The 26,612-nt window shown below is 33.4% G+C and overlaps 1 protein-coding gene across 5 annotated transcripts in view; it reads right to left on the bottom strand.

Annotated features, from left to right (window-relative positions):
* The window catches only part of HEATR5A (HEAT repeat containing 5A), a 91,184-nt gene that overhangs the window by 45,776 nt on the left and 18,796 nt on the right, over nucleotides 1-26,612 (bottom strand). For 4 of the 5 annotated variants that reach the window (XM_019754541.3, XM_019754543.3, XM_088796900.1 and 1 more), the window contains exons 6-14: nucleotides 25,753-25,927; nucleotides 20,192-20,352; nucleotides 18,692-18,944; nucleotides 17,918-18,073; nucleotides 16,258-16,508; nucleotides 13,662-13,773; nucleotides 11,065-11,217; nucleotides 10,219-10,318; nucleotides 4,237-4,346 (exon numbers count right to left, since the gene is read on the bottom strand). In XM_019754541.3, the coding sequence (XP_019610100.3) occupies nucleotides 4,237-4,346; nucleotides 10,219-10,318; nucleotides 11,065-11,217; nucleotides 13,662-13,773; nucleotides 16,258-16,508; nucleotides 17,918-18,073; nucleotides 18,692-18,944; nucleotides 20,192-20,352; nucleotides 25,753-25,927 (1,471 nt within the window). The remainder of the gene's footprint in view (nucleotides 1-4,236; nucleotides 4,347-10,218; nucleotides 10,319-11,064; nucleotides 11,218-13,661; nucleotides 13,774-16,257; nucleotides 16,509-17,917; nucleotides 18,074-18,691; nucleotides 18,945-20,191; nucleotides 20,353-25,752; nucleotides 25,928-26,612) is intronic. The other variant, XM_019754544.3, reaches the window with a different exon arrangement.

The following is a 26,612-nucleotide window of genomic DNA, read 5'->3' as shown; positions in this document are numbered from 1 at the left end:
TCAATACTGTTCCAGCTCTGCCCCCATCCACTATCTCACCATTCCCCACATTATTTTGAAGCAAACCCGAGAAAGGTTATCATTTCATCCATGAATATTCCATTGTGTATCACTGAAGTTAAGGACATTTTAAATAATTTCATTATCATATTATGTTTTAAAAACCACTAAACAAATACCCATTCAGTGTTCAAATTTTCATTGTCTCAAATGCCTGTTTGTTTGCTTTTATGTTTGAATCGAGATCTAAATAAAGTCTATATGCTGTAGCTAGTTGATATATCTTAAGTCTTTCAATCTAAAGTTCTTCTCTCTACCCCCCACTCCCTATACCATACTTGAAGAAATGAAGTTATCTGTTCTGCATAAGTTTCTACAGTCTTAATTTTTATGATCATACCAACCGCCTCCACACAGTGTAGTTTAATTTGTTCCTCTATCATCTCTATGTTTGTAAATTGGGAATTGGATCTAGAGAGGATTCTTTTTTTGGACTGTTTCTGTTTTGGGGACCAAGCCAATTCATACCGTGTTTCCCTGAAAATAAGACAGGGAATCAGCTCTAATGCGTCTTTTGGAGCAAAAATTAATATAAGACATGATATTATATTGTATTAATTATATATTATTATTGTATTATATTATAAAGACCTGGTCTTATATTATAGTAAAATAAGACTGGGTCTTATATTAATTTTTGCTCCAAAAGACACATTAGAGATGATGGTCTGGCTAGGTCTTATTTTCAGGGAAACACGGTACTGATGGTAAAGTTCTGACTGCTATCCTCCATATACATTACATAAATCTATAAAATAGACTATCATTTTAAAAAAAAAATCAAAAGACCTTAAGGAAAAAGTCCTTAATTTTTATTTTCATAGTTGTAAAGATAGAAAAAAGACAGACATGAAATGGCAAATTATTATTTTTGGTTGAAACAAAAGTATTAATATATACATATTTTCACTTTTCTATAAATTATTTCTTTAAGTCATATTAGAAGAAGATAAACTTGAAAAAAACAAGGAAGGTGAATGCAGATTTTCTTTTTTCAAGAAATTCATATTAATTCCTGACTTTGCCTCCCAATGAACATTGGAACCGATTTAAAATCTATCCAGTTAGTTGTATGTTCATTGTTCCTTTAGGTCACCTGATTGCATTCTAAAACTTAAATTCAGAGAAAACATTAAAATACTTTGTTTTTCTTCTTAATTTAAGTCCTTCAAGGGTAGACTTAATATTATCATTTATCAGAAGAAATTGTATAGATTTTAAGTTGATATTCTGGTATTCGTAAATGTTTAAGGAAGAGTTGAAAAATAAATCAGTATATTCATCTGTAGTTGAATATAGATTTCAAAGTACTATGGTAAAAATTGACAAGTCTGAGGGTAATTGTTTTTGCCAGAACTTAACAGCCATCTGAGCTATAAAACATACAAATTATCTCTAAACTTAAAAAAAAAAATTTTGTTAAGTTTATTTGAGCTAAACTGACGACGTACATGTATGCCAGGGAACAAGATCTCAAATGCTCCAGAGAATAACAGTTTTGCAATTTCTTTTATGTAGTTCATTTCAAATTGAGGAAGATGACATGAAGGTGGGAAGAAACAATGCAGGGACTGGGTTACAGGATAGTTAACAAGATGATGTGCTCTCTTGAAGGTTAATACCCCCTTCTATGGGTATTACTTTTGGTGTTTCAAAGGTGTGCTAACCTAGATGCACAAGAATAGACAGGAGGACTGGTTTAAAAATTTTAACTAAAGAAGTTACAGGCCTGGGGCATGACTACCCACCATGACCTGCCCAGTTAGGAATTTATGATCAGATCACCCTGTGAGGTTACTTTCCATAGAACCCCTTTTTTCATCCACAGTTCCCAGTGTTGGTTATAAATACATCCAAAGGACACAGTGATGACAGCCGTTTGGTCAGATAGTGTGGTCTCACAGCACTAGGAAGGCTCATTCCTAGGAAATCTCAGTATCAACACCATCTTGTTGACCACTGGGGATGGGGAAATACCACAACCATGGGATCTGAGTTGAGGCCAAATTTTTCCAAAATGGTAAGGGCAGGTAAATAGAAGGCAGTCGGGTCTTATGACCCTCATTGTGAAAAAACACTCTGGATCATTTTTATCCTGTGAATTATCAGACCAAGTTTTGTCTTCTGTCTCATTTTCCTGTTTTTAGCATCTAGCGTAACATTTATATTAAGTCATGAAGCGTATTAACAGTTATCTTATACATGTTCAGTAATCATAAACACTTAGACTATATAGCAAATCCCAAAGAACAAGTATAACTATTATTATGAATAATCTCTAAGCCTCTTGTTAGGTATCTAGCAGGTAACTTTTATAACTTTTATATTGAGAGACAACATAGAATGAGTCAGACCTATCAGCAAGCTTTGACTATTTACTAAGTCTCTAGTAGGTTACAGTGGTACCTCGGGTTTCGGACGTCTCTGTTGATGAACATTTCGGTTTATGAACGCTGTAAATTTTATAGATCTATGGTATCATTAGATAGTAAAATTCATGCTAAATTTGCAGTTTTAGAGGTTGATTTTAAAGGTCTGGAACGGATTAATCCATTTTGCATTACTTTCTATGGGGAAACTGTGCCTCGGTTTTCGAACGTTTCAGAACTCGAATGGTCTTCCAGAATGGATTATGTTAGAAAACCGAGGCACCACTGTACTTACAAATAGATAGGCAAGCATGAAGCAGATCTCTGTTTTAATCTTCATTCCACTACTTACTGGCTGTAAATTCTTAAGTTGGATTTTGTAACTTCTCTATGCCTTTGTCACATGAGGAAAATGTTATTAGCTCAGGATAGTAACATTTTAAGATAAATGAGATAATAGTTGACCACAGAACAATGTGGGGGTTCATGGTGCCAACACCTGTGTCATCAAAAATCCTTGTATAAATCTTTTGATTCCCCCAAAACGTAACTACTAATAGTCTACTGTTGATCAAGAGCCTTACCAATAACATAGTCAACTGACACATATTTTGTATGCAGTATGTACTGTATTCTAGAGAAAATAGGTGATATTAAGAAAATCATAAGAGAAAATACAGTTACAGTATTTATTGAAAAAAATCCCCATATAAGTAGATCCATGTAGTTCAAACTCAAGTCATCTAAGAGTTAACGTAATATATACAATCGCTAACACACTGCCTGGCATACAGAAAAGGTTCTTTGGATATAGTTTCTGAAAAATGGCAATGGACCCATTTTTTTTCAGATCTCTAGAAGTATAGGCTAATTGCTTCTTTTATATCAAACATTTTGCTAGGTACATTTGTGAACCCAGAAGAGAGGCAGCGGGAACAATACCACTCACGTAAATGATAAAACCCAAGGCAGAAGTTATAAGTTAATATTTTGAACTAATGTGATATATATTATACTGCATTTATTTGCAGAATAAGGATACAAGCCAATAAATGTAGTATTTTTTTTTTAAAGAAGTAGATTGAAGAAGCAATCAATTTAATATGGTGGGCTAAAAATTATTAAGATTAAAAATATATGGAAGTTCCCATTGGAGACCATTTTCAACTTTCATCTCTTAAAACAAGTATCTTGAGTTATTCAGCAGTAGTAGCAATGTATTTTCTTAAAACTGTATTTTAAATTTACAAGAAAGGTTTTAGGACTAATTTTAAAATGCGCAAGTTTATTTTACCAACTGCAGCATTTTAGTAATTCAAAGTCATGTTTGAGCCTAATAACAGCAAAATCTACATTATGAACTTTATAAAATCAATTATACCTCAGTAGTTCAATATTAAACTTCTGTCTGGGCAAAGTTAAGAATGGAATAGAACAGAATGCACATAATAATCACTCTAGAGGAAACTAGAAATGGCCACATTTCTAACAGATTTGCGTTATATATTCTGTACAAAGCCTTGGAGTAGAATCAAGACCAATTTCTGTGGCTCATTCTTTCCCACACAGTGGAACTATATACTTTTTTTTCCAGAAGAGAAAAGAAAGTAACACATGAATAAGTAGTTTTTTTCTTTAATGTATTTTATTTACTATAAAATGGTGAACACTAAGGTTAAGACTTAACTCCCTAAACTTCTTAGAAACAGGGCACTACACAACTGTCATATAATTCATTCATTCAGGTATTACTTCCAGGCACTGTAAAAGCTACAAACAGTAAATTACTTTGGACTAAAGCACATACCTTTATAGGTCTCAGGAGGTAATAAAATCAATAATTCATAAAGCCTTTGCCTATAAACTAATGTTGGTGTTTTCAAAGGACTTCCGTATGTTTTTAGTATTGAAGAAAGCCTTAAAATAAAAGAGAAAGTATATCTTATGTAAGTTCTATAACAATGTACAAATATTGAACAGGTTGACATATAAACATAAAATAGCGTACATATAGTGATCATTAGAGCTGTTCTATTTTTTAAAGGTGTGATTATAAGTTATAAGAGGGATTACAAATGTCACACATGGGAATCATTCTATCTTTTCTACCATACTTCATAAAACAAAACTATAAAATCAACTTAGATTTCCAAGGCAATAAGTATTTTGCCTAGAAAATAAAACTATTACTAAATTCCAAATTTTACAACTTGGCATTTGTAAAAACTAAAGTTTATTATGACCGAAAAGAAATCAGCTAGAGAAACAAACAGGAGACACAGATAACTAGAGAAAAACCCAGGTGTTTCTTAGAAACTTGATCTGGAATGCCATTACCAAGTAAAAATGAATCATCAAAATACACAAGGTCATAAAACAAATTCTCTTTTAGTAAAACACAAACTGAGTCCACGTTTCCCCAAAAGTTCTATTCACAAAATCTCTTAGCACGTCCTTTCTTCCCTCTGTTCTTTCACTTTCATGTACTCATGTACTTTTTTTTTTTATCTTCTGTTTATTCTCACTACTGATATTAATACATTTTACCAATGTTCACTTATCTAACAAATATTTATTAAAGGATTATTGTTCTTTGCAAGGTACTATGTTATCAACTGGAGTATGGCTCATCTCTTTTAACAACAGAGACATTCAATGGAATTACTTTTATTGTGACACTAAATCCACTAAACTGTCATGCCATGAGGTTTCTACATACTCTTAAGAAATTCTGGCAATGTTTATTCCTTTGTATTTTCTAAATAGAAAACTACTGTTTGCTATTTCTAATTTCCAGAAAAAAAGAGTTATATTCTGATTTATCATTTTATTTAAAAAAAAGTTGGTCCCATTTTATACGGTTCAGCTTAGTAAACAATGTACAGAAAACATTAGAAACCTGGGTAGAATTTGTTTGTTTGTTATGGAAGTTAAGAATAAATCCACTGCGTTTTTGTATTTCTCTAAAGCCAGATGAGAAAATTACAGCTGATATATGAAAACTACTTTAATCATATCAACAAGATGTTAAAAAATCCTGCAACATTCATTTGGCTTAATAAATATAACAGAATTCAGAGGGTTGTGTTAACTTTTTTTTTTTAAAGAAAAAAAGATGAATAGAACAAAGTAAGAATTTAGGAAAGTATTCCTAAAATAGTGATTTCTGCTTCTATTAGGAGTGCAGATTAGAGTCTCTGAAGGGCATTCCTGCTATGACTACACTTAGATTCTGGATAAAAGATAATTTGCATTGTTAGGCATGCAGAAAGGGACCTTTCCACGGCCAACTCCCGTCTGCCAACTAAACAAACATAAAAATGCATGAAACAAAACATAAGCTGAAATGAGAGTGGGAACACAAATGCTGACACCAACACATGAATCTGCTAATTGAGCTCATTTCCATGGTAACGAAGGGGTGATACAGTGGGGTCTCTTTAAGTGGGTTAAAATGGTCCCAAGTGCTGGCATAGGCAAAAGCATATCAAATTAAACCCAGCTGAAGAGAGAATTAGTGAAATGGAAGAGAGAGCAGAAATTATCCAGAATGCAGCAGAGAGAAAAGGAAAGAATATTAGAAAAAATTTACGAGGCATGGAAGACATAACAAAAAGACTTACAATTTGTCTAATCAGAACCCCAGAAGGGAGGTTTAAAGAGAATGGAAAACAGGCAATACTTGAAGAGATAAGAGCCACTTTTTAAGACCTACTGAAAAGCATGAATCCAACAAACTATACACCAAGTTGGATAAAGAAATCCACAAATTACTAGTTTAAAGCAGTTACTGTTAAGATTCAATTAAAAAACAAAACAAAACAAAACTCCAACTACATGCAGGTTGAGACACACCAAAAAATTGTGATATGGAAAAAGACATACCACACATATAATAATCATAAAGATTAGACTTTAATAAAAAAGTATTATTAAGGATAAAGAATTATTGTAAAATGATAAAAGATTCAATTCATCAGGAAGCTATAATTCTAAATATCTGTGTACCTAATTAAATAGTCTCAAAATATAAAAGATTAAATTAATGGAAATATAGAGAAAAAAATTAATGGAACTATAGAGAAATTAATGGAAAATTAATGCAAAAATTAATGGAACATTGGAGAAATACTGTCTCTATAGTTCTAAGAGTATGTAGAAACCTCATGGCATGACAGAGAAATACTGATAAACCCAGTATAACAGTGGGAGTTTAACACATTACTCTCAATTATTGGTAGGTTAAACACAAAAAAAAATTAGTGAAGCTAGATGGAACAATGGAACTTATTAAAAAAAAACATTTGTCATAGAGCAAGTCTCAACAAATTTAAAAGAACAGGTAACATACCGATCATATTCACTAACTATAATGCAATTTAAGTGTCAGTAATAAAACCATAAGCCAAAACTATTCCATACATCTAGAAATTTAAAAACATACTTCTAAATAATTCAAAAAAATTATGAAATTTTGAAATACTTAAAACTGAAAAAAATATGTATTAATACTTTTAGGATTCAGCAACTGGGACCTTAAGAGGGAAATTTATGGCCTTAGTTTATATTAGGAGAAGAGAAATTCCATGAGCTAATAAGCATTCAATTAAGAGGTTAGAAGTAGGACAGGAATTTAAGAAAGCAGAAAGAAGTAATAACAAACAACAATTAATGAAGTAGAAAAGAAATGCTACATAAGCAAAGTTATTCTTTGTATAGATTAAGAAAACAGATACACCTTTCATGAGATGGAGCAAAAAAATCAAGAGATGGCATAATGAAAACTTATCAGGAATGAAGGAGGCAACAGTATAGATATAGCACAGACTAAGAAGGTAAGTGAATAAATATTAAGAACAACTTCCTGTTAAAAATTTGAAGTAAACATGCATTGGGATAATTCCTGGAAAAATCTAACAAGTAAGCAAAGCAAACCCCCAAACCAGACCTCAAATAGTCAAAACAACTACGGAAATGAAATATATAAACAAAAATATTCCCACAAAGAAAATACCAGGTCTAGACTGTTTTACAGATAGGTAGTTGCTAACAAAATTTATTTATTGTGACACATCATTCCAATCTTATGTAAACTCCTCCACAGAATGTGATGAAACATTCACCTACCTCATTGTATGAGGCTAGTATAACTTTGACGAAAACTTAAGGCAGTACAAGAAAGAAAACCCAAACATAAGCAATCCAAATCCAGAAGTTTATAATTAAGATAATTTTTCAAGCTCCACTTATCCCAAGAATGCAACGAAGTAAAAAAATTGGTTAATAAAATTTGTGAAATTTATCATATTAAAACCATTTTATAAAAATCAAAACCCATTCATGATAAAAACAAAAAAAAAACCACACACACAAAAAAAACATGGCCAACTAGGAAGAGGTTACTTTCTAAACCTGATAAAGAATATCTAACCGAAAAGCCTGTAGCAACATCATTCTTATTTGTGAAACACAAGAAGCATTCCCTTTAACTACTTCCACTCAGTTTTAAATGGCAGTTATTTAGTTAGCACACTAGGGGAGAGAGAGAGACTATGAATGAATAAATGAGCAAGAATTGTAAAAGGAGAGATCCAAAAAAATCTACAAACAACTATTTAATATAGGAGAGTTTAGAGGTGGGTAGATAGATCAATTACATTTTTATATAATAGCAATAAAGATATTATACACACCCACCCACCAACTCCCAAATACTAATAACTGTGATGAAAAATAAAAATACCTGTGAATAAATTTTTAAAAAGACAGTTAAGACTTTTATATAGAAAAAATTTTATAAAATTTTTATAAAATGCCTTAATAATAGGAGAGGTATGTTTATAGGTATTATAAAAATATCAGTTATTTTCAAATTTATAAAATCAGGGCAATTCCAATTAAAATTTCAATAGGAGACAATCAAAAGTGCAAGACGGGCCAAATTATGCCTAAAGAGGAATAAGGCCAAACAGCTTGCTCTAACAGAAACTAAAACTTATAAATAAAGACAAACACACCAATGGAACACAACAGAGAGCAAAGAAACAAGATATATATATATATATACATACATGATACAATAATACATGACAGAGGTGAATGGCAAGAACTGGAAGTATGGATTTTATTTTTTTTTACTAAAGTATGGGACAATTTGTTATCCATATTAAAAAAGAAAATGAAATTGGTCTCTACCTCACCCCGAACACAAAATCAATTCCAGACAAATTAAAGACTAAATGTAAAAGACAAAACCTTAAATATTTTAGAGAGGAATATAAGAAAGTATCTTCATAACTATGAATTAAGAAAGATTTTTAAAATCGAAAGACAAAAAGTACCAACTAAAAAGTAAAAGATTGATAAATTTGACATTTAAATTAAGAATGTCTGTTAATTAAAAAACTATTTAACCTAAAAACAGGTGAATATATGCATGAATAGGGATTTCACAGAAGAGGAAATACTGAGGAACAATAAATATATAAAGAGACACAAACCATTAGGAATCACATATATAAATGAGTGTTTTATACTTATAGGGTGGGTGAGAATTGATGTCCGAATAAGTGTTAGTGAAGAAGTGGATCGAAGGGTACTTACATATACTACTGAAGGGTACTTACATATACTATTGGTAGAAATAGGCAAGAATTTTGGAAAATAATTTGGCTATATTTTATTGCCAGGAAGATGAATAAGGTGCTGTATATTCACACACTATTATACAGCAACGAAGATGCATGAACAAATTACACATAGATGAAATTTAGAAACATAATGTTGAGTTAAAGAAAAAGTAAGTCTGAAGTATACCATTTGTCTGATCAAAACCAAGCAAGACTAACCAATGTACTGTGTGTATATATATATATATATATATATACATACCACTTTTTAAAAATGCAAGGGAATGACAACTAGAAAATTTATTTGCATAGTGATTACCTCTAAAGGAAGACAGAAGGAATGGTGCTAGAGAGGAGCCCAGATAACTTCAATAGTATTATTAATGTTCTATTTCAGGGGTAGCTAATTCCAACCCTGTTTTTGTCAAATTTTACTGGAACAAGATACATTCATTCATTAGTAGATTATCTCTGACTACTTTTGAGCTAAAATAACAGAGTTGAGTAGGTGCAACAGAGACTATATGGCCCGCAAGTCTAAAATTTTACTATCTGGCTCTTTATAGCAAACATTTGCTAACCCCTGCTCTAGCTGTGTTGAATTCACAGATGGTCATTCTATTATAACGCTTTTATAAAATGTTACATCATTAAATACTTTTCGGAAAGACTTTCTCTAAACTATACATTTTATTAATTTGGAAATTACAAGTGCTCATGACATATGTTGGATTTTCTCTATGTTTTCTTATCATATATGTATAACTCAAACGTATGAAAAATATCAGCAACAAAAAACTGAAACTTTTAACAAGCATCTGGTTCTTACGAACACAGAATAGCACTAACAAACCAATAAAATGCATACCTGAAAAGGTTAACAGGCTTAACATTTAATTTCTTGGTTAAATCTGACTGTATGGAAGATACATTATCCACCAAGTAACTTTCCTTCCCTTTTAATATGTGATTTTCTTTCAAGATCCTAGCCTAAAAAAAAAAAATCACGTAACTAAATATTTGCCTTTCTCTGAAAAAGGAAAAACATTCACCAACCATAGCAACTTGGCCTTATTATTGTACTTAAAAGATATTCCATAATCAAAGGGTAACTGATGGCTATTAAAAATGTTTATCAAATCTAAATAGCAGATCCTTACTGAGTTAGCAAATCCACAGCACAAGGAAGTGGTGGAAGAAGACGCTGAATTACTTCCTCAGTAAGGAGATCATCACAGTGGGAAACAAAGCTCTTGACAGCTGAAAAATAGAACAGACTTTTACTTGGCAGAGTGTAATGAACCATGAAGAAAGCATTCAATTATGTTACAACATTTGCATTTTTATTAGCGGAATAAAGAAATGTGCTAAAAACAAACAAAAAGTCTTGAAACTCTAGTATAGAAAGGAAGTTAGTTTCTTCTACCTCTAACGAAACTAAGAAAAATCTTTCTAGAATTACTAAAAGAGACCAACAACCAAGTTAATAGAACGTTTCTTTCCTGGAGTTTTACTCAGCCCTTGAGCTCAGAAGGAGAAGAATAAATTAGCCTAGACCCTCAAGTTTGCCAGTTCTACACTAGTTCTGCGGAACCACACTGACTTTAATCAGCATGTTAGGCTTTTACAGATGTTACCTGAAACACGTAAGTTTTTATAAGGAGTTATTTCACATATAGAACAAAATGAGTATTTTAAAGTTAGACTGAGTTTCAAGAATAATTTCAAATTATTTTTCCTTTTTAAGAGTAAAAAATACCATAAATAAGACAAAGCAGTCTTGGCATTACTCGACTATATTGCATCTAATAAAACACACATCAACCTAAGGATTAGAACTCTTCAATTTGGTTTATTACATTATACTTTTGCTATAATTACCAACGAATCAATTACACTCAATTACAAAAAAAAATCACCACAAGCAGATTTCTCACCTCTTAAATATATCAGTGTGAGTCAAGTTCAAGAGTGGAAAAGGCAAAGGAGAGGGAGGGAAAACCTACCACAGAGCGCACCAGCTCGTCCTTCTAAGGTGACCTGCCATGTAAATGAGTCTCCTCGGCTCTTTTCTGTTTCTAGATCTTTAGGAGACACTGGAAAGACACACTTCCACAACAGCAGAACGCGAGCAAGGTGATGACTGACAACTGCAGAACCTGTAATTTATTCAACTCATCACTTATAAAAGAACCCAAAGTGCTTGCTCTTTAAAACTCTATTAATAAGCAGGAACTTCCTTCTGAAAATAAACATATTTTAACTTACCATTGTAATACTTTCTCCCTTCTCCTACCTTCTAGTTCCAACGAATATACTACTGAATGAGTTACTATCTGAAGGCACTGGAGTACACGGAGGAAAAACTAGGAACTAAAGTTAAGTCTGGGCTTTGGCATCAGCTCTTCCATTACGGCTGTGACATCTTTGAGACTCAGTTTCTTTTATTTATAAAATGAAGCCAGTACCACCTGAATTGCTTGTTGCCAAGGGTATGTCTGATCCAAATGGTAGCGCACTTTACAGTAGTCTGAAAAACTGTAATGTAACATGTAAATGCAAGATACTACTGTTTTGGTAACAAATAACATTGTATCCTGAGAGTAACACTAAGTTTTGATAGCTACTTGTTCCAGGCCAAATATCAGATGTTATACATCTGAATGGAATTTTTAAAAAAGATTTCTGAGTAACATCATTTATGAACTAAGGAATCATGAATATACAAAGCCAGTAATGAAAGGCAATGTACAATGACAGTATTTTATTTGCCAGCATTATCAGTTAAGAGGGGGAAAAAAAAACAACTAAAAAGTATAAAAAACAAAACCTACAGTTTTTCTCTCCAAATTTTCTTTAAAATTCTGGTGTTATCTTAAAAATCTCCTATAAGTACTCCCCACTTCTTATTCTCATGTTCTGCTGACTGCATGTTTTTCTTCTATAGTATGGCAGCATAGCAGGTCTGGAAAGAGACCACCCAGATCAACATCCTGGCTCCTTTCACTTGCTGTGTAACTGCAGGTAAGTTATTAACCTTTTTGTGCCTCAATTTCCTCATCTATAAATGGAGATGACAACAATAGTTACCTCATTGTACAGTTTCTGAGACTTATATGAGTTTATATATAGAACAGTATTTGACTCTTGATAAGCATTTATATAATGATTGTCATTATGGAATTTTCATTCAAAAATTGCCTAATTTGCACATTAAAGAGATGAGCCTAATGGCAAAAGGAACTGGTAACTGCAAACCAATCTTTTTTTTTATGCATGCAATTTGTAGGTTAAAATAAAATGATTTCTCCATTTATTTTCTGGCTTGTTTTTTAGGAAGAAGCCATTGCTAACTCCTAAAGCAAAACAAGACTAATTCAACACTCTTTGCACATTAATATTAGTTTATTTTCCTCTTGAGAAAATACTATACTAGAGTTTATTTCTCAAGAATATCAATATGGCAGATGGCAGGCATAAAACATGCAGCCAAAAGCAAATAAAAGCTTGACCACATTATTTCCACCACATTGTGAAATGATGACTGATGCCCGGAGCCAACACACATTTTCTATAAAGCGCCAGAACATAAACACTTTTGGCTTTGAAAGCCGTACAGTCTCGGATGCAATTACTCAATTCCGCCACTGTAGAGCCAAAGGGCCACAGATCATAGGTAAACTGAGTGATTCTGGTGGTGCGCTAGTAAAACTTTATTTATGGACACTGAAAACTGACTGTCATATAATTCTCATGTCACAAAATAGTCTTTTTTTTTTTTTTTTTTTAACCATTAAAAATGTATAAACCATTCTTAGCTCACAGGCTGTATAAAATAGGTAGCAAGCAAATTTGGCCCATAGACTGAAACCTGATCTAGTCCAATAAATCTCTTTAATCATCTCAAGAACATTACTTAAAGTGGTTCTTCATTTATAATTGCTTATTTTAATTTAAGCACCTTTTAGATCAAATAACTTCATAGGTGTCCAAATGATTTATTGGTTAAATCCAGCTAGTTTTACATCCTCGCAATAAACCATGTAACTATAGAGACTTAAAATATTGGTTTAATAAAGTAATAAAATTGAGTTTCAAAGTTATAGGATATAACTATAACAGTCCTGACCATAATATAAATACTGATTTTTTAATAAATATAATTTAAATGAGCCCTAACCCTTTACTGTGACTATCTTATTGGTGTTACCAATTATCACAATTACAGAAATGGATTCACAGGCTCTGCTATGTTCTCTCGCCTATCCTTATGCTATAGAAATTTTTTTTCCCCTGCAGATGGATATGAATGATTTTTGGAAAAGCTACAGTCATTCAAAGTTATGCCTGAAAGACGATCAAATTGGCTTATCCTACTTAAGGTTCATAAACTGGTCTTGAAGAGAATTTCAAATAAAGAGATCTGAAAACGTTTTGAGGAATGGAATAAGTATATGGCTTCCTAGGGGACTAACGTTTGTGTGGCTATTTCAATTCTGGTACGTATTAAAAGTTAGTCTTGTCAAAGCACCCATGACAACATTTTACATTCAGAAAACACAAGGTAGTTCATAGTTATGTAAACCTTCCACAAGACTGTTACCTAAAGTCATCAGAGCAGCAATCAACAACCATCCAGCTTGTGTGCGCTGAGCTGAAAGGCGACTGTTTTGAGCAGCAGAACACAGCAAATCCTCTGCTAATGTCATAATTATCTATTTATGAAGAACAAGGAAAAAATAAAAGCATATCAGTTTATAGGTTACTGGACAAATAACAGCAACTAATAATTTATTGAAAAATTAACTCTTACATATAATAAATGTAAATTATAAAGGACGGTCATTCATGTAGTCTATACCATAGGACAATGTCATAAAGATTATAAAAAAAGTAAATTTTCAAGGTTAAATATTGGCATATTAGGTTGTATACAGCAATCCTATAATTCTTTGCAGAGCATATAGGACAACACTGTACAACTGCTTTAAGTTTAGCTGTGAAGAATTTGTAGTTTTAGGCAACTACCAGAGAAAGTCTCATTATAGGAATCTCCCTTTTCAAAATTTTGCATACCACTTTGATACCCAAGTGGCTGACACCAGTCCTTCCAGAGGCAGTATACTACAGAAGTTATGAGTGCTTTCATTGCGAAACAGTATTCTCTGACAATTTGCAATTCCTAGCTATTAAAAATAATCTCATATTGAAGTAAGTTTCACAGTAGAGTGGGATTCATTAAAGGGTTATATTTTAAGTCTATGAAATAGGCAGTGTTACAAAACAAGTGAGAGGAAAACCAGATGTTTCATATTTATGAATAATGCATGCTTACACAGTAAAAAGGCAAACAGGTATCTAACATGTCTGAAAAAACATCTCTGTTACCAATCACCTCCCGAAAAGCAGCACATATTATGAGCTGGCATGTAAATTTTCTAAAGTGGAAGGCGAGTGGATTTTTAAAACAACTAACCAACTCATTACTAACTTAGGACTACCTGCAGCTTACATAGTCAATGGATAACACTCAAAAAGAATGAGGATAAAACCAACCAATCTGGTTTGCCTAAACTAGTAAGGTCTGAGGATATTAAATACACGCAATGGCAATTCTTTGCTTAGCAAGATGTGATGTGTTAATTTAGAATATAACTAAAATAATAAATTTAAATGAATAATATCACCTCCCATAGTCGTCAATCACCTTATTCAAATGGTGCTGGCAATACTCAAAATAGTTTAAGAACTTTTAAAGAAATGGCATGTTCTTTTGCAAAGCCTCCATTGTGGAGGATATACCATAATGTTCATTAATGAAGACACAGCAGTGACAATGAGAAAGAAATCAATAGTAGTGTATTTAAAAAAAAAAAATACTTATATGTGTGTGAAGCCCAGGTTATGAGTGCTTTCACTGTAAAACAGTATTCTCTGACAACTTACAATTCCTAGCTATTCACAAAGAAACAAAATTCCGACACTGCTTTGCCAATTTTAAGTTTTACATTTCATTAAAACTTTTTCTTACTCTGGGTGGTGAACACACCATGGGATTTATAGATGATGTAATACAGAATTGTACACCTGAAATCTATGTAATTATTACTAACAACTGTCACCCCAATAAATTAAAAAAAATTTTTTTCTTTAGTTCTCCTCAAAATTCTTTGTACATTAAAACTGGGTTATTTATTTACTAGGTTCTGTATCATTTATGTTTGAAAGTGCCATATTCAAAAGCACTAAATTTACTCAGAAAACCATATTTTTGGGTAGCAATGTAATTTGGGGAGGACTTTTTTTTTTTTTTAGTATCACTATGAACTCATGGGGTTTTACATATTTACTGTGTTTCAATCCACTGTTGCCATTATTATTATTATTATTATTTTTGATGCCTATATTAACTCATCTTTGATTACTTCCTTGCTTTCTGGCATGACAAGATAGTCCAGCCTTATATTATATTGTGCATTTCCTGCTCCAGACCTGGAACTAGTCATTCCTCCATGAAGCCCAATTTCCTTTTCAGTTGGAAATGGTATTGAGAGCCGTACTCTGGTCACCAGGGGTTACCACTTAGTGTCATTGCTTTTAAGTCTTTTCACTGGACAGAGGATATACATGTTTTAAAAAACAGGAATTATAACAGGAATTATAAGTTCATAGTAATATTTTCAACTCAGATTTAACATATGGGGCTTTTATTTTCTTAATTCTACAGCTGTGGCTCTTTTTTCAACATGGAAAATCCTGGTTCCTAAGAACATGAAGTTACTTTATCTTACTATATGTAATTTCAGAGTAATATCACTAATAGTGCCACTAACTATAAAATTATTAAATGAAGTTTAAGATTTCTTTTGCAACTCTATTTGTCCTTTACAATGCAATTTTAAATGTACTTCTATGGCAAAGCTAAATACATAGCAAAATAAAGCCTTGAGGAACAAATTCTGTTACTAAATGGAGCTATTGCTAACAGAAAGCACACTGTTTAAGTGTGGATAAGACATTATCTAACCATCCCTTCCTTTTTCACAGTAATTATGTTGGTAATATTTAATACTTAAGTAGTACAGCTGATCGCTCAGAAATGTGTCCTGCATGGTTCTGACTGGATGATACACAGGACGACTATGATGTTTGCAGGAAAAACTTACATCATTATCGTATGTGCAGAATGGTATCATTACCTTGCCCTTTCCATGAGGAATTCCTAAAGGACAATGTTTCACTGCTCCCAACAAAGCTGCCACAGCAAAACTAAAGCCAGTCACTGCTTCGGGCGAAGACTTAAGTACAGTAAGCCGCTCGAGGCAGCGGTCTAAAAGAGGTGTTAGGTAAGAAGGCAATGCCACAGCAATACAGTGTAAACACCAGGCTGCTGCTAGTTGAACAGAAACGCTAGGGTGAACAATAACTGAAATGACACTGTCAAGAATGCCTGGAAAGACAAAAAAAACACAAACGACTTAGCTGCACGATAAAGCTCACTCAGCCATAAAATAGTCAAATGAATAAGTAGCCACATGGATATAATATATATTTTTATCAAAAGCTAACTCAGAATAAAAAATAGGTGATAAATAATTACAAATAACATTCTGTATCCAAGATTTCTTCTAATATATACCATGAAAACTGGCTTAAATTGAGTCAGTACACAAAAGAAAAATTTTATTTCCTAAATAAGACAAAGTTTTGCTTACTTTTTCTTGAGATCACTGTTAATGGTACTAGCACTTACAAATTGTCAATAAATAACAAAAGCACTGTGAGAAGAAATGTTATACTTTGCTCCATTCTGTTTTTAAATCCCTTCTGGCACATTTATTTACATAATTAGTATACTTTCTATCTACCATATTGCTCTTATCTGAGAGCAAAATGTTAAACAAACTCAAGGATTTGCCAGGTCCTCAATGGACTACTATCTAACTATGAAGACTGGACTACCACTACCAGTAAGAAAAAAGTCTAAGGCAATTCAGCATACACCTGCATCAAAACATGTAACAGTTCATGTTGACTGCTACTTAAATAATATGTATGCTACTTAAATAGTATGTAATACAAACAAAATATAATGTAAAGCTTCAGTCCACAGGAAATGTGTACATCAAAGGACAAAAGCCATTAAAAATAATTTTTAAGTGATTAAATAAAAAGTCAGTCACAACAGACCCGATCCTGTATGATTCCATTTACAAGTAATGTCCAGTATAAGCAAATCCATAGAGAGCGAAAGTAAATTGGTGGTTATCAGGGGCTACGGGAAAGGGAAATGGTGTGTGCCTGCTAATGGGTGCAGGAATTTTGGGGATGATGAAAACATTCTGAAATTAGATACTGCTGGTATTAGATACTCTGTTAATATACCAGAACCACCAAATTGTATACTTGAAAAGGGTGAACTTTACATGATGTGAATTATCTCTCAAAGTGATTAAATAATTTTCAAAAAGAGAAAGCAAATAGAGATTGCTTGAAAAGACCTTTGAGGAAGTGAATTACTTGTAACATATAGAAATGAATGTTTTCACTGCAGATGAGAAATATGGATTCAGGTTTACTTCTCTGTTTTTTCATTATCTTAATTATTTCCAGAAAGGGGGCTTAGAGGATAGGGGAGAGATGCAGAGAACTACCTTAAGTTGCAAAAGCAAAACAATCCTCATATACATACTTATTTTTAATAATCTTGATCATATATATTCCACAAAACATCTCTAACATATCTATAGTGGAATCTATAATAACTAAGCTATGTGAGGGAGATTTCCTTCCTTGGAAAACAGTTGCGTAGAGTAAAAGTAAAAACGAGGTATTCAAACAAGTCACAACAACAGATACCTGTACTTGAATCCTGCAGCAAAGGCGCAGCTGTGGTGCCGAGACTGTGAATGAGATTCCCAAGTTCTTGTAAAGCACATATCAGCATATGCTGGCTGGCTGCTACATCTGTGGAGCCAAGCCGGGTTTCTAAATTACCATCACTCATCATGGCATCTGATAGAAGTAGAAGAATTAACTGCATCACTGCTTTATTAAAATATGTTATAGGGGTGAGTGTTAGGAGACGAAAAGCATAAAGGCAAAAATTAATACCTCCACTTGATCTGTATGAAACCCTATGGCACTAACTGAAATATTAAAAAAGGGACCTGCATCCACAAAGAACTGAACTAACATAAACGATTTGGTTCAAGCAACCTGACCAGAGATCCCTTATTACTCTTTTAGCAAGTGGCACTGAAAGGGAGAACTCATGGAAAACTAAAATAAATACTATAATTTTATTGATACACAAGCACAGCAGACTTAAAATGGTATAGGAGCTGAGATAAACTAATTCTTTCAAAAACAATGTATCAACTTCTATAGGAAGATTATGAATACTGATGAACTGTTATCACCAGCCTTTAAGATATGTACATATATATATAATAGTGATTACCAAGTTATAATAGGTAACTTATGTCTCATCTATATATTGACTACCCTAAAACAACTGATGTCTGTTACTAAAGAGTTTTTTATTTTAATATAGTAATGTAACAGTCTAGCTTTCCCAAAGGGACAATTCCTTTAGCACTATTAAAACAGATGGTCTGAACAGATCCATACCCACAACTTTCTTTAACTTCCAGACAGCCTGGCAAATATCCTTGGCAGCAGCAACTTGAGCCTTTTCTCCAAGGCTTCCTATAGTAGCTCGAAGGATAAATGAAACACAACGGCGACCGCAGACAGCATCAATCTGAGTTTGGGTGACTTTGGGGTGCGACTGTGACACAAGGCTTAGGACATGAGAAAGAAAGGTGGCAAAATTTCTCTCTAGCCATGCTCCTCCTAGTGTTGAAACAAATACCACATAAGCCTAAAAAAGAAAGGAGTTTTATCTTCACAATGAAATAATTTCAATTCTATATTAATATTTTCTCTTCCACAAAATATGCAAAATTTATTAGTATTTCTTTTACTCCTTCCTCATTTACAGCTATTTTAGCTATATAAGTGCAGTACTATTTTTTTTGTTTGTTTATTAAGCCAGAACTGAAGTCTGTAGTCTTTCAACTGAGATTTCATTTATGCTGCCTGTTTTATTTTGGTCAGACTGAAAAGTTTCAGGATCGTCAGCATAACCAGCTAATATGTAAAACGTGTCCCTGGCTTCTCTGAACAAAGAAATCAAGCTCTTTCATAACAAGCTCTTTCTGAACAAGAAAACCTAAATCAAACATGTGAACACATTGTAAGAATTAACTGGGTTCCAAAATCGTAACTCTAATAAGAGACTTTAGTTCTAGAAACCTGGAAGTTTATAGTGATGAATTCCTGCTCTTTATTTTCAAGAAAGTTAATGGTTTATCTTACTCCAGAGATACAAAGATAGTTGTCTATGTAATCTGTTTTTTGAAAACACATAGTTTACAATTATACTGGGACATTTTACATTTTCATGAAGTCTAATATACAGTATAAAACAATGAGGACATAGGTGAATTTAAAAAATACACATTTGCTTTGAACTGTAATAGCATTTAGAAAACAAGATAATTCAAGGAAAGAATGCAGAGACCTGTTTTGTTTTATTCTAATATGCTTTTCCCAGGGTTCAGATTTTTAAATTTTGTTTAGAACCAAGAATTTAAGCACTTAAGTAGATAACATGCTGTAATCTTTACTTAGGAGCTGAAACCATGTAAAATGGAAATACAATACTGTCCGTGGTGAATGATATGCACCTAACAGCTTAAACTTGAACTGTACAAGCACACAACGGAAACCATGTCAAACCACAGACAAATGAAAGCACGAGGTCTAGAAACAAATAAACAAAAATGTTTGTGTTTCAAAGAAAATAAACAAAAATATCCCATTATTAGGAACAGAAAAACATTGTGGGTTTTTAAGCCTATTTAGTTGGCTTTGTTTATGATAAGCAAGGTTCTCTTATTTGTAATTGAGCTTTTAAAAAGTGTTTTGGCCTTGTCATACATAGTTATAAATATAAGAGTATAAGTGATGACCTTGCATAGTATCACTTCTGCCTGGAGACAGATCCTAAAACCTTCATGACAGGCCAGTGAGAATAATATTTAAATACTGATTTGTGATTCTAACCTGAGTAACTCCAACTCGAACATCCCGACTGACTGAACTGGTTCCTTTCAGCATATCACCACTGACTCGAAGAAATCCTGAACTCCCACGTAGAAACCCTGTTCCTAGTAATTCCAGAACTTCCTCCAGAGATACTCTGCGAACGTTTTGACGTGAGGTTGCTATAACAAAGAACAAAACAAAACATGTGATTCGTATTTTGCAGACTAAATTTTAATGCATGATCTTGACCAGAAAGTTAACTGAAATAAAAGCAAACTAAAAATCCAAACAAAATGCAAAATTTACAGAACATTACACACAAAGTCACACAAGGGTTCAGAGATCAAATAATGGACTCTGAAGTATCATGTCAATGACTTCTTAAAGTCTATGACACTGAGAGATTATGCCCTATTGCTCTTTTCCTCAAAGAAGTTAAAAGGCGAACGGTATTCTAAAACAAGGGAAAACATAAACTGCCCTAGCTCTCCATGAATAAAAATACAATGCTTTGAATTCTTTGAAATGCCAAAATCATAATTTTATTTTTCCAAATGCTCTATAACTCTTAACAAAACTTATATAAAGTAACCACCATGTCCTACTTCTAAAAGTTCTGAACTGTTCACCTGAAACTAACATAAAATAATATTGAATGTCAACTGTAACTGAAAAAAATTTAAAAAACATTCTCAACTGCAAGTACAACTTTTGTTATACCGCCAGTGTCTGAAGAAATCAAAGCTCAATATTACTAAAACTACTCAGTTGACCATTTGGCTATAATAATTAGGAGATTAGGGCAGAATGATTAAGACTATCTTCAGTCTGACATAGCTGAGTTTCTCCCTGTGAATATCTAGGGACTACTTCCTTAAAATAATAAAAAACAACCCATTTTCTCCATTTCATTCTTCTGAAAAAATGAGGTTAATGAACTCTGACCCGTTATTGATTTGAGTCATACATAGCGGAGAAATAAACTTCCATTAATCAAAGTTATAAACAAAAAAATCTAATCCTAAACCTCAAGAGGAGATAACCATTTGAAACAAACGAAAATCTATGCTGGCCTCTGGGAGAGAATATTAGTGAAGAGTACAAAATCCGCTCCCTCGTGGATCCTAAATTTTAGGAAGGGAGACAACAACAAATATAATACATGACTAAGCATATAGTATATAAGGCAGTGATGGAAAACAATGCAAAAAATAGGGCAGGTTAGGAATGCTAGGGGTGGGGGGAAAGTGTTGGGATTTTAAATAGAATAGTCAATGTAGCGTTAACTGAAAGGGTGACATTTGAACATAATTCTGTCATAAGTGAGGGAATCAGGCACGCAGATCTCTGCAGAAAACGTGTTCTAGACAGAGGAAATAGCTCACGCAAAAAAGCCTTAAGGAGGGATACGATCCCTAGTGAATTCAAGCAGAGCTCTGTGGACAGAGCAATGGATGGGGTCCAGTAGGCCAGGGTGTGAGGATGGGGAGAGCAGAAGACATAGGACCTTGTAGATCACTATGAGGATGTGAGTAAAGTGAGGTGCCAGTGGAGAACCCTGAGCAGAGGAGTGATACAATCGGTCACTCTGCTTCTATGCTGAGAGACTGCAGAGGGGGGGACAGGAACAAGTAGGGAGACCCATTAGGAGCAATTAGGTAATTCAAGCAAGAGGTGACGGTGGCTTAGATCAAAGTGGCTGCAGTAGAGGGGTGTCTGAATATACATACATAAGTATTTTTAAGTTTGTTATTAGAAAAAATTCAAAAGTACAAAAAAGCTGCAAGAATAGTAAAATAAATTCCCATCGCCTACACTCACTATATTTCCCTTACCACTTTCTCATTTTTGAAGAATACATGGATGGTTGTTTTACAGAAGAGCCCTCAATTTGAGTTTGGCTAGTACTTCCTCAGAATTTTTGGCAGAAGAACTCCAGTAAGTAATGCTGGAAGCCTTCTTAATGCACATCAAATGGCACTGTCAGGCTTGGTGTCAGTCTGCCCCTGCATTGGTGACATTATCTTCGAACACCTGAATAAGATGTCTGCCAAGTTTTCCACTGTAAAATATCATTTTTCCCTTTGTAATTACCTGTGTGGTGAAACTTTAAGATGGCATAAATATCCTACAATCCATCGCACTTTCATCCAAGAATCACTGAGGATTCCTACCCGCATATACTGTTACTATAATAATTCAAAAAAGGTCATTACCTAACAATCACTCTTTTTATTAGTTGGAATTCCACTGGGAAAAAAAGAGCTCTCCCTTCTCCTTTATTTACTTATTTTCAGTAAGTATGTACTTATTATCAGTTATCCATATACCCACAGATTCCTTTTTTATTTAATAGGCTATCAATTTGCTGTCATTACTAATTTTTCTTCTAATACTGTCCTGGATTTGACCAGTGGAAGTGTCTTTAGAAAACTGGACAGCTCTTTACTTTTTGGCACAAGATGTTCCAAGACCATCTCTAGACTTTCCCTGCCCCAACCCCATAATTAGCCACTTCTCCAAGGAGTCCTGATTCTGGATATGTTTTAAGATTGTCAAGTAGAACAGCCATTTGGTGTGAGAGGGAAGAGTAAAGGGTGACTTTACAAATTTGGTTTGAACACCTGGAACGACAGAGTTGTCCTCAACTTAGATTAGCAAGGGTATGTGTCGGGGAGGGGAGGTCTTCACTTTAGGACAAGTTGATCGGAAACATCAAATAGACATCTAAATAGAGATGGCAAAGGGGCAGCTGGATATTCGTGTCTGGTGTCCAGGAGAGAAGTTTGAGCTAAAGATATAAATTCAGGAATTCCATGAAATACATATACATGGTATTTAAGCAATGAGACTGGATAAGATCACCAAGACACATGTAAAGAGCAGGAGACCAAGTAGTAGGTGATGGGCCTCTTCTATGGAAAGACAAGTAATCATCGAAGAAGACTGAACAGGAATTTCTAGTGAGGAGGAAGGAAAACCAAAGAAACTTTTTTGGACCATGAGGTCCTAGATGGTAAAAGAAAAGGATAAGAAGGATCAACTGAGTTAAATGTTGCTGAAAAGTCAAGTAAGAACCGAGAGCTGCCTGCTGGCTAAATATTAAAATATAAGCTCCAAAAGGGCAGGGGCTTTTATTGTTTTGTTCAATAACATATCCCACATGCTCAGAACAGATCCTGGCCCATTATAAACACTCAATAAATATTATTTGTTGAATGAATAAATGAACGTGGAGGTCATTGGTGACCTTAACAAAAATAATTTCGGTGGAGTGATTTGGAGAAAATCCAAATTGAAGTGGGTTTGAAAGATATGGCAGGAGAGAAACTAAAGACAGTTTGAGTACCAGGAACTCTTCTGAGGAACTTTGCTGCAAATGGAGGAAGAGAAATGGGGCTCCAGCTGGCTAGGGAAGATACAAGAAAAAAGTTATTTTAAACAGAAGAAACAAAAGTATGTTTTTGGTAAATGATAATCTGATAGAGGGAAAAGTTGATGTAGGAGACACTTCCTAGAGCAACGTTCTTCAGCAAGTGAGAGGATGAGCTCTAATATATGTTGAAAGTGTGGCTTTAATACAAGATGGGATGCTTCATCTTGAGTAACAGTGGGAAAATCAGAGTATATGGGTACAGATGCTAGAAGGTGTGAAGATGTGGTAGGGGAGCCTATGGAAGATAGGCCTAAAAATCAAAGTAAGATGGGGGAAGAAGGTATAAAATAGTCACTCAGGAAAGTGGGAGAGTGAACGGACTAGGAAAATATACATAGTATGTCTGCCAGTCACCATTAAGGACCTACTTGAGGCTCACGATCAAGAAGCAATTTTAAGAGATTACATATTTCCTGGCAACTTATCTCAATGTGAGGAGAATGTCATACTCAATTCCTGCTTTTTAAATGCACTGGCATAATATACCATCCATTTGAAGCCTGTTAGTTTTACTAAGAAAATCATTTCAGTTCATAATCTGCATATTGTGGCTGAATGTACAAACCCCCACTGCATGTTTTCCAAATTCTTAAGCAGTATGCTGCTAACCATTAATCCCCTACTTAAAAAAAAATCTATCATGACATCTACATCATTTTTTAGTTGTACAAAAATAAAAACTGAATTATAATGAAAGCTAGAACTTAGAGAGGCAAGATGAGAGAATTCCTCACAAAAGATTAGGCCAAAGATTTTTAGTGTAAGTGAAGCTGACTCTTCACTCTGTTTAGTCTGATTACAAAAATGCTGGTATCAGTTTAGTGCTATTATAGGAGGGTATACATTTAAATATTATTCACATGTGTTATGCAGTTGTACATTTTTGCTTGTTTTTACTGCAACTGTGTGTGCTAATGCTAATGATACATTTAGAGAAATGTACAATTCCCATTTTCAAGAGAGTTTGATTAAACATGTCTTATAATTTCAATTTCTTAGGTGGCTCAAGATTCAACTTCTTAAATGCCCTGAACAACTTTTTTTTTCTGGTCTGGGTTTTTTGTGGCTTCTCTTCACATCCATCCTTCCACCCTACCCCCTACTCTACCAGAAATTAGAAAGAATTACTGAATTACAAGATTAGAAGAACCACAATGAAAATAAAAAATTCTTATAAATTTTAAACTTATGGGTCTCATTAGAGAATCAGGACTGCACAGTTTGCTAGTGTTCCCCCGATGATTCTGATATGCTATACTCCCTGTCCAATCTCATCTCTGGTTGAGAGACGCTGGCATTAGAAAAAAAACAGAATCCTCCTTTTAATAACAACAAACAATTTCTAGAGAAATTCTACTCAAACTGTAATGTGCATACAAACTATCTAGAAATCTTGTTAAAATGAGAATTTTGATTTATTAGGTTGGGTGGGGCCTGGGTTTCTGCATTTCTCATAAGCTCCCAGGTGATGCCAGAACTCCTGGTTTGCAGATGTTTGAGAAGGTTGTACAGAACAATCACATTTTCATTTGTGTGAGACTGTTTATTCTTTGGAGACAGAATAACAAAGCAAGCTTTCAATTATTCAGCAATGTTTTATATACACTGTAGATTAAACAGGCAAACTCACCTGTTTGCAAAAATACCCTATCCTTTCTCACTGACTAGAAGTGTATAAATGGGGAACAAAAACTAACACAAAGCAAATTGTCCAAATATAGTAAATTTCAAATATGTTATTTGCTCCCTTATATCAACCTAAAAAATGGCAAGCCAAATGTATGTAGTCAGATACATGATGCTTAAAAAAATTCTCAAGATTTAGATCATCTGTCTTATTGGATAACAATTATCATTTATTTACAAAAAGCGAAACAAAGAACCCACAATGTATGGGAAGACAGTGACTGAATAAAGCAAATTTCTTCAAGAGTTCTTTCTTTCCCCCACTCAAATTTTTACTGAATTGTTTCAAAATGAAATCTTAGGACCTAGAGCAATGCTTACAAACTAAAATTGATTTATAAGATATTCTGCCTCTTTTAAAAAATAATAATGGGCAGCAGTAATGTTACATGTTTGTTTAAATCAACTGGGAAAAAAATTACAGAAGACATTCTGAAAATAATTAGAACGAATTTACCTGCTCCTGGATGTTTAGAAATTATAGCTTTAGCCAACACTGTTCCCAGGAGCTTTGAAACTGAAATCCGCACGTCATAATTGGAACCTTCAAAGGACTTAAAACATAGTGTAGCCACACTGTCCAGGTCTGTAGTCCACATAAAGCTGGCTTCATTCTGAAGTTCAAGGAGGCACTATTCAAGCGGAAAAACAGAAATTAATGAAAAACAAAACATACCATATTTTGCCATGTATAATGTGCACTTTTTTGCCCAAATTTGTGAGGTGACAATAAGGATGTACATTATACAAGGAGAGGACTAATTCCGTATCTGTATAAATGTTTTAAATTCTTTTATTTATGCTTATGAGTTAAAAGTGTAATTCTAGAAATCAATGACGATATCCGTATGCAAAATAATACGCTGGAATACGATAATTGGTTTTGTTGAACTTAAAATGAATTTTCAACGACAAAGAGTTCTTGGCCTTCTATGATGCGTCAATATCGTAAATTTGTTACCGGTACATAAAATTTCTTGTAACTTGTACCTGTTCTTGTGTTTTGTAATTATTTGTTACATGAAAATTTCTCGTACCACAATAAAAAATAAATGCTAAAATTCCTTTATAATACAAAAAACAAGTAACTAAATGTAAACAAATAAAAATTTGAATTAAAAAATTAAAAGAAAAGATTTTTTCCCTTGAAAGTTTGGGCCAAAAACACGGGTGTGCATTATATATGGGAGCATATTATACACAGCAAAAGACAGTAAATGTCAGGTTCAGATCTATGTTGTAGAAACTAACAAAATCTAACAAAAATAATACACAAGTCCAAAGTTTCTAAATAATTACAGGGACAACAAATGAATA

The sequence above is a fragment of the Rhinolophus sinicus genome, chromosome 3 (assembly GCF_057876585.1).
Source record: "Rhinolophus sinicus isolate RSI-liver-muscle chromosome 3, RSI-T2T, whole genome shotgun sequence".
Lineage (NCBI taxonomy): Eukaryota > Metazoa > Chordata > Mammalia > Chiroptera > Rhinolophidae > Rhinolophus > Rhinolophus sinicus.
Note: the sequence above shows the minus strand (reverse complement) of the source record. Positions and strands in the feature narration are given on the sequence as shown.